The sequence below is a fragment of the Orbicella faveolata genome, unplaced genomic scaffold, assembly GCF_042242905.1.
Source record: "Orbicella faveolata isolate gen_17 unplaced genomic scaffold, um_ofav_v1 contig_2, whole genome shotgun sequence".
NCBI classification, from domain to species: domain Eukaryota; kingdom Metazoa; phylum Cnidaria; class Anthozoa; order Scleractinia; family Merulinidae; genus Orbicella; species Orbicella faveolata.
The window spans coordinates 20,936,812-20,945,000 of NW_028301547.1; the positions used below are offsets into that span (position 1 = coordinate 20,936,812).

An 8,189-nucleotide genomic window follows, 5' to 3' on the forward strand; every position below is an offset into this window, starting at 1 on the left:
TTTCCCATTTAAATCTTATTCACTCATTTTAATGATGATGAAAGTTTCTTCAACGTTTTACAGCCTGTGCGCCTAAGGCCTGGTCCAAACGCTGCTCCACTCATGTGCCGAGCCAGACTTGATTAAGTTCGACTTCAGAGCGACTTTGGAGCGACGGCTGGTTCAGACGGCGTACTTGCGTCCAACCTAATTCGGGAAGCCGGTGGTAACAATTTTCGACGAGAAAATATGCGTTCTGAATTCAACAACTCTGTCCAAATAGAAAAGCTGTGACTAACATTCCAACCTCAAGGTCCAGTGTTTGTCTCGGTTAAATCGACTTGTTAAAGGGAAATCTAGTAAGCTGGGCTATTATCACGACGAAAAAGCGAAAAATGAATTTGCGCCAAAGAAACTCGCTTACACAGTCCCGTTTCTTATAAAACGAAGACATACTGGTATTTTGTTGTCTTTATTTTTAGCGACGACTTTGAGCTTCGTGCATGACTGGTCACGCCACTCAATTTTGAGCCAATTACGAATCCCGTTATATGAAAAATAAATTACAGTAATTTATGCATTAGGTTCGACACATGAGGAGAACGCCGTATGAATCAGCTGCCGCTCCAACGTCGCATAGTGCGACAGACGCTGCCGAATTTAATGTTGTTTGCCGCACCAAACTTAACCTGCCGAACCAAACTGATTCAGACGCCGCTCTTCTGCCGTACTTAACTCATCAGTTAGGTTCGGCGCATGAATGGAGCGGCGTTTGGAACGGGCCTAAGCCGAAAAAAGGTACGACCCAAAATTTGTCATAGACAGGAGACGAGTATGCCCGGTGTATGTATGTATGTATGTATGTATGTATGTATGTATGTATGTATGTATGTATGTATGTATGTATGTATGTATGTATGTATGTATGTATGTATGTATGTATGTATGTATGTATGTATGTATGTATGTATGTATGTATGTATGTATGTGTGTGTGTGTGTGTGTGTGTGTGTGTGTGTGTGTATATATATATATATATAAACACTGGATTCAAACTGATCCGTGTAATGACGACCCGTGTGAGTTTGTCCGTTACTGAAACCATCTGATACATTAGACGTACCTCATCTATCTACGCGTTCGGGAGCCCTGGGCTCCCGACGCTTCTACTTATTTCAACCAACGATGGTGCGACTGCGCATGCTTGTGCGGCTAATTTTTTGTCGACTAATAGATCAATTTCGTTATATTAAAATTCAGCCAAAAACAATAGACCTCAGTACGAGGCTCTGGGGAATAACTATACAGATTTCGTGGGGTTTATTCCCCAGAGCCTCGTGCTGAATGATTGTGTTAGGCTGGATTTTAATATATCGAAATTGGACTATTTAGAGACCTTAAACAATGACAACCGCGACTCCGAGGACAACCATTAGTAGCCTGCGAACAGGCTCCCGGTTGGTTTTAGAGCGAGCTAGCCGAGTGTAGTATAGGGCGAGCGAGACGAGCCGAGAGCGGTCTGGTGACGAGGGAGTGCACGGAAGAGCCTGTAGACATTCCATTGATGCCGCCGTTCCATGATACCAGCTCCTGGTATCAAGATCTGATTGGTTGAATCGATGACTGTTGACAGCTTTGAGAAGCTTTGAGATAAATATTTGACAGATCTTGACAACTGCATGTAAATTTGCATAATTCTTGCCGCGACCGACAAAGATGGTTTCTGCGTGCAATGTACAGTTCACTGACGTGGAATTCGAGGTAGCTTTGAGCAATTCTTTGCAACATTTTCATCACATCTCTGGTTTGAAACATGAGCAGAAGCTATGCCTGGAAACTGTGGCACAGAAGCGCGATGTTTTCGGTATTCTACATACTGGTTTCGGGAAGAGTCTTATTTTTCAATTGCTGCCGTGTTTACTGAAAGACTTGTGGAAACTACAAAGAGCTTGTGTCTTGGTTGTGACGCCTTTAGTTTCTATAATGAAAGACCAGGTTGAAGAGTTGACACGTGTAGGTCTGAGAGCGTTTGTCATCGGCTTAGGAGACGAAAAAGGAGAGAAAGAACTGGTCGCCGGTGGATTTGAACCAAAGTTTCGCACTTATTGTGTAGGCACTCGTCGAAATGAGGAACGGCTCTTACTGCAACGTCAGACAGATCGATCAAGAAGGGCGCTCCATGTGAAGCGCTACCCTCCTGAAAGTTATGCTTCTTGATCTCTTCCAACAAACGAATCAGTAGTTCAGTTTCTCTGGTTTGTTCCGTCCATGACACAACCTTCGCATCAAAATCGTCGCCAAATTTCTCCTGCATGCGAATAGTTGACTTTTGAGACATAGTAATAGCCAAGTGATGACACCTTTGCAATGTCGCCGGTTTCACGCCGCCATGCAACAACAACAGACCATTTCTGTAGTGAAAGGCGCTTAGCTTCTGGTTGTACTGTTTAAGACAAAACAGGCAGCAGCTCAAAGAGCATTCCTCGTTTCAGGTTTCTCATCAAAGGCGTTTGGTGCGCGAATACTTTTTCCGACTGATTTCGGTTTACCAGACTTACAAACCGCGGCCAGGAAGCAAATTAAATGCGGTAGAAGATGCTATTAAAAGCCGATATATCAGCGCGGGAAAAACCATCAATTTTGACAGGTTTAATTACCTACTTGACTGATTTGTAACAGGCTAATCACCAAGGGGCGGAACGGCGTATCAAAAACAATGTCTACAGGCTCCCCGCGTCCCACTCGCTTCGCTCGCGGATTCACGCTCCGACTCCCACTCGCTTCGCTCACGGAATCACGCTTTCGCTCACCGAATTTTTTTTCCGCCCTCGCTGGGAGCCTGTTCGCAGGCTAAACCATTAGTAGAAAATGAATTTATATTTTACCTTCGAGTTTTGCAATTGTCTAGATCCGTTCAGAGCGTCTGTTGGCCTCAGAACTTCCCTAAGCTAAATATGTAACGCCAGTGTTCAGTATCGCAATTGTCCAAATTTGTTCAGTGCGTCTACTGGTCTCAGAACTTGCTTAAGCTAAATATGTAACGCCAATTCCAAATAAAAATACGAAAAATTAGCCGCCGTCGTTCGCATTTTCAAAATGCGTGTACCTTTTGTTTGGTGGCCGGGTTCTCGTTGCCAGTGCCGTCGTGGTTTACTTAAGTTCTCTATTATCCTGGATGCCTTGCAAATATGGAGCTGTTTCATCGCCATTTCAATGTTGTGATAAACACAATTTGGACTAGTCTGATTCACAAACAGTTTGAAAGCAAAATTAAAATGATTAATATGCAACATTTGTCATATTTTAGGTAGATAGAAGCTGTCACACTGGATCATGAAGATAATTAAATCTCCAGTATAATTACTTTGTAAGGATATATGCTCCATTTTACTAACTTTGTAAACGACTTTTACAATTAAAAAAAAAACCGGTCTGCGTTAGTAATTTAAAATGATTTAACGTGGGTCTGTGTTACAACAGAGCTGGGCATTTCTTCAACGCACCTGTTATTGATTTTGCATGTTGGGTAGCTGGTGACTGATTAAAACGTTCGCAGTTGCCCGCTGAGCAAGAAAATTAATGTTAAACCCCACGGAGCCAAAAATAATGGTTGTTTAGAAAACAAGTTGGTGAAATTTCCTTCGGATGCAAATCTACTTTTGGTTTTGTTAAAAACATAATTCCTTTCTCAGCTGGAGAGCCGGTCTGGAAAACGACAGGTTATCGCCTACTGATGAATATATTTCTTAACTTTACTAATGACGGACTTTCCTTTTCCGGGAAAGCAAGTGGTTGCTTTTTGTAACTTTTTTGACTTCATTCGAATTGACAGCAGCTCTCGCTATCAAATCAACAGATCTTAAGGTGGGTTTCTGCTCAATGTTTATCATTTATGAATTAAATAATTGTGGCATTATTTGGCAAATAGTGCAAAACAGCAAAAATGGCTAAGATGCCATTTTCGATCTGAACTTCAAAGACACAACTCTTTTTTCCTGTAGGAATATATTTTATAAAAATATATAATTTTGTGTGTTGAAAATTTGTAAATACGTATAATTCAATTGTATGTTTTTTAACAAACCGTGTAAAATTCTTCCCTCTCTAATAGGCAAACCTAGCCAAAAGGCAACAAAAACGGCGCTAGCCGTATGTTCGATGCTAAAAACACTTCTGTAAGAAGTTATGTGTGTCATATCAATTACTTTAACACTATCAAAGCTAGTCAATAAAATGGAAATGTCATACGCTTTATTCTACTGAGTATATTTTTAAGAACATTTTTAGCCTAAAATCGGCAGAAAAGTAAGAATATTTATCCTGGGCCGGAGAAAGAATATTCTTAGATAAAGACAGTGCGACGAGGATTGATTAAGAATTGCACTCACTATATACCACCATGATCTAGATGACAGACTAGACCATTTTCAGGACGAAACCATATTATTTACAGCTCACACTCATAGTAAATCATTTAATCATTATTTTACTACAGTTAATGAAATTCATGCCTATAATACGAGACTTGCTTCCAAACAATCCTATTCATTGCCCAAAACCAGAACTAATTTCGGGATCTTCAACATTAGATATCAGGGACCTAAAATCTGGAATTCTCTTGATGAGTCTCACAAAAAATTACTTGATTTTCAATTAAAGAAGAAATTAAAAATACACTTTATTGATTCATATTAAATATTACAATTATTTTAATTAGTTCATAAGGATATATTCTGTTCCGCTGTAAGTTTCCATTCTGTTTGTATCTTTATATTTGTGAGTGTGTGTGTAAGTGTGTTACCGACCGATAACTGTATAAATAATCTATGTAACTTAATGTCTGCCCATTCTTTTTAGCCCTTATGGTTATTTTGGGCAGGCAGTACTCTATACTAATTTAATGTTTATTGTAATTATTTTATAAATTGTGACTACAAATAAATGGTTGTTGTCTCCAAGAAGGCCTGAAACGCTCATGATAGTCAGTTTTAGTTCAGTGAAAAAGAGACAAACAGGAACTTTGGTAGTGCAGCAATTTAAAAGTCGCTAGATTATATGTGTGTATAATGAACGGTCACAAATAAAGGGCCATCAGCCGGTTTTCATTTGGGAAGTAGTCCCCAAAACGTTTTGCCGACAAGGAATTCCTATCTCAACCTGCGAGAATAAGACATCATTTCTCCATCTGCTTTTTGAGAGGCGAAAGGGAACATCTGCTTGTAACCCCTCGATTGTTTGATTAGCTGCCACACTGCTGTACGTTAATTTACCTTAACAAGCTATAACTCACAATGTCAAAGGAACTTGATGTGAGTGTTGATAGACAGGTTATTAAGTTGAAGTTTTCATTAAACTCGTTATGACACAGTTTGTTTATCTGCAGCTGGCTTGCAGTTTGCGAAGCACGCGCTTGATAGCGCAGTCTTGAATAAAGCCACTTTTGGTGTAATTCTTCTGTTTCTTTGTTCCTCAGAACTCGGTAGAGCCTTACAAAATTTCTGTAGTGTCTCTTACAAATAAATGGTGGCAAGATCGGGATTCCAATTATATAACTAAATATCCTGATTGCGTGTTCATGTTTCGCATGGTAAAGCGCGATATGCAAACATGCTGACGTAAATCTGCCATGCACACGATAGGAAATCGAGTGGTGCGAGCAGAGGATCCCTCTCGTCTCTCGAGTAGAAAGAGAACGTAATCTCTGTCTTGCAGAGCAGATCTATCTTTGGTAAATCGCTTTCTGTCGTTTTTAATCAAAAAGCGAAGCCAGGACAATCAAATCCCATACTTATAAAACTATGAGCAATATTTTCAAGATATATTTTACTTTACAGGAGAAAATTACTTCTTGCACCGTCAGTTGCCATGAGCACAAGAGGGACTTCAAGCGATGATTTGTCAAATAAGACCTGTACATGTAACGAAAATGTGACGCCAGGTCAATTGCCTAATTCTTCCAAATGGAAACGTTTTGCTTCCAGTACCACTCTTCATGGACTCAGATACGTGGCAGGGAACAACCATTCCATCACGAAGCGATTAATTTGGTTGATATTTCTTGGCATCGCCACCAGCACCTTCCTATATTATTTGTCCGTAAGCCTGAATAAATATTTTTCAAGGCCAATTAAAACAGTTATTTCACAAGAAACGTCAACGGATGGCTTGACTTTCCCTGCAGTGACAATCTGTAATTTAAACAAGTTTATGAAATCCAAAATCGATATGGCTGATGAAGAAGAAAACTTTCAAAAGATGGGATTGAACATAAGTGGATGCAGTGAAATACGTGAAGTTCGTGGGAATCTCACTTGTGGGCAGGCAATGTTATGTGCTTACATCTGGTATGGGACAGCTCTGGTTCAAGGCTGTAATGAGACAACTCAACAAAACATAATTAAGGCACTAAACCGTTCTACGGATCGTCTGTACAACGAAGAAGAATTTCTCACAAAATATGGACACGAAATGGCTAACATGTTCGTTCTTTACTGCCGTTTCATGAAAGACGTAGATTGTTCTGATAAAGACTTTGTAACAGACCTAACACAAGATGGCATTTGCTTCACATTCAACTCCGGTCGTAACAGCAGCGTGCGTAGTACCATATTTGAAGGCCCCGATCTCGGGTTAAGCATTCTTCTTGATGTTCAAACTAATGAAAGCACTACTGGTCAATTTTCAAACGGATTGAAAGTGATTGTTCACGACCAAAATACATTTGTCAACCTCCACTCTGGATTCAACATCCTTCCTGGTACCCATGCGTCAGTTGCAGTCAAGTTGAGAAAGGTAGGTTGTCAAACAAAATATTCAATTTTGGTTTTGATAGAAATAATCAAATGGTCTTGTTAGCAGCAAGCTATAAATATAGATCTTTTTCAAAAGAACAACGCCTTTCAGTTTTAAATATATGTTTCGACAATAACCTCTGTTATTGTCAGTCACAAGTAGAGTGAGTTTGAATATTCAAGTTAACATACTAGTTTTATACAACAGGTGTTACCTAGAAGAACTTTGATAACACGAATAAAATACGTGGAATTGAAAACAAAAGAACAACGGGTAGATGCAGAGCAAACGTGCTGCGAAATCAAAAGGAATGAAACAGAACAACATGATGAATTCGTTGATTTAAAACTGGCTTCTCCCAATTGATGTACATACATCAAATATACAGTCAGATTCGATTTGTTTACTAAATGTCTGCACAGGAGACAACACGTTTTACACTAATAAATAATACGTCTTCTGTGATACTATATTTTAGATAATAAGTCTAAGACATTTTACGGTTATTAAATCTGAACAAGAGAAAAATTTTCTTTTGAACTAAACTATTGTCATTTCAATTCGTGTTGAAGGACCTAGGTATCTCCTCACCCCTTTCTTTAGCACATATTGCGGACCTACGCATTGTTTTCAACTGTGCGCTTTATTGACAAGAAGACATACTCTACATCCTGAGGAAGCTCAAGTATAGACCATATTCATAAATGGTCGTCAATAAAAAAATTCTTTTGTAAGTATTAAAATTAGCCCAACTAACCTCGTTTTTGAGTTGATAATTCAAAAGAATTTTTAAACTCTCAAACGAGGTTAGTTGGGTTAATTTAAATGCACACAAAATAAATTGGTGGCCATATTTTAATAAAAGTGTATATGTTGACTGCATTCAAAACAATTGAAACAATCCTCTTATAGGAAAATTATCAGAATCAAAGAGGGAGTACACACGACCGAGGTCGAGATTCTCCCACACAGACCGACTAAGCTTGGTTATATAATTAATGAGATGTTTATTTTATGGCAACCAAGAACAATTTAATTCGTTTTATGTAACTGGTTTGTAGGTAACTGACATTTCGCTTCCGAACGGCGATGAGCTAAACTTAATTCTGCAAAAGTTTGCTCGTCCTCTTTACTTTTTTTAATCAGGCTTTTTGGCACTTTGATAGATTAATGTTGTTAGAAGAAAATAGTCAATATTGTTCCATTTTAGTTTGCAACTTTTTCACCGCAAAACATAACCGGTCTAGATGCCGGTCTAGATGGGAAAATCTAGACCGATATCAATACCGATTTCAGCCAATCAAATTCGTGAATTCGGTACTTCTCATTCCTTGTGAAACACAGCCATATAATAGTAATAAATAATAAAAATAAGAATAATTATTATTGGTATTTCTATTTGTAGTATTAGTATTACT

The 8,189-nt window shown here is 38.8% G+C and overlaps 2 protein-coding genes across 2 annotated transcripts in view; both read left to right on the forward strand.

Moving 5' to 3' along the window:
• The first annotated feature begins 1,695 nt into the window (after nt 1–1,695).
• Nucleotides 1,696–2,196, forward strand: LOC149112360 (putative ATP-dependent DNA helicase Q1). Its single transcript, XM_089289320.1, has one exon. The coding sequence runs from the start codon at nt 1,696–1,698 to the stop codon at nt 2,194–2,196; it is 501 nt and encodes a 166-aa protein (XP_089145446.1).
• Nucleotides 2,197–5,656: 3,460 nt separating this feature from the next.
• LOC110043262 (acid-sensing ion channel 1A-like) overlaps nt 5,657–8,189 on the forward strand; it is a 7,007-nt gene continuing 4,474 nt past the window's right edge. Inside the window, exon 1 of the mRNA XM_020748707.2 lies at nt 5,657–6,771. Within this exon, the coding sequence (XP_020604366.2) occupies nt 5,845–6,771 (927 nt within the window). The 5' untranslated portion in view covers nt 5,657–5,844. The remainder of the gene's footprint in view (nt 6,772–8,189) is intronic.

Excerpts from the sequence above, each read along its gene's own strand:
- LOC149112360 (XM_089289320.1), top strand. The coding sequence starts at position 1,696 with ATGGTTTCTGCGTGCAATGTACAGTTCACTGACGTGGAATTCGAGGTA.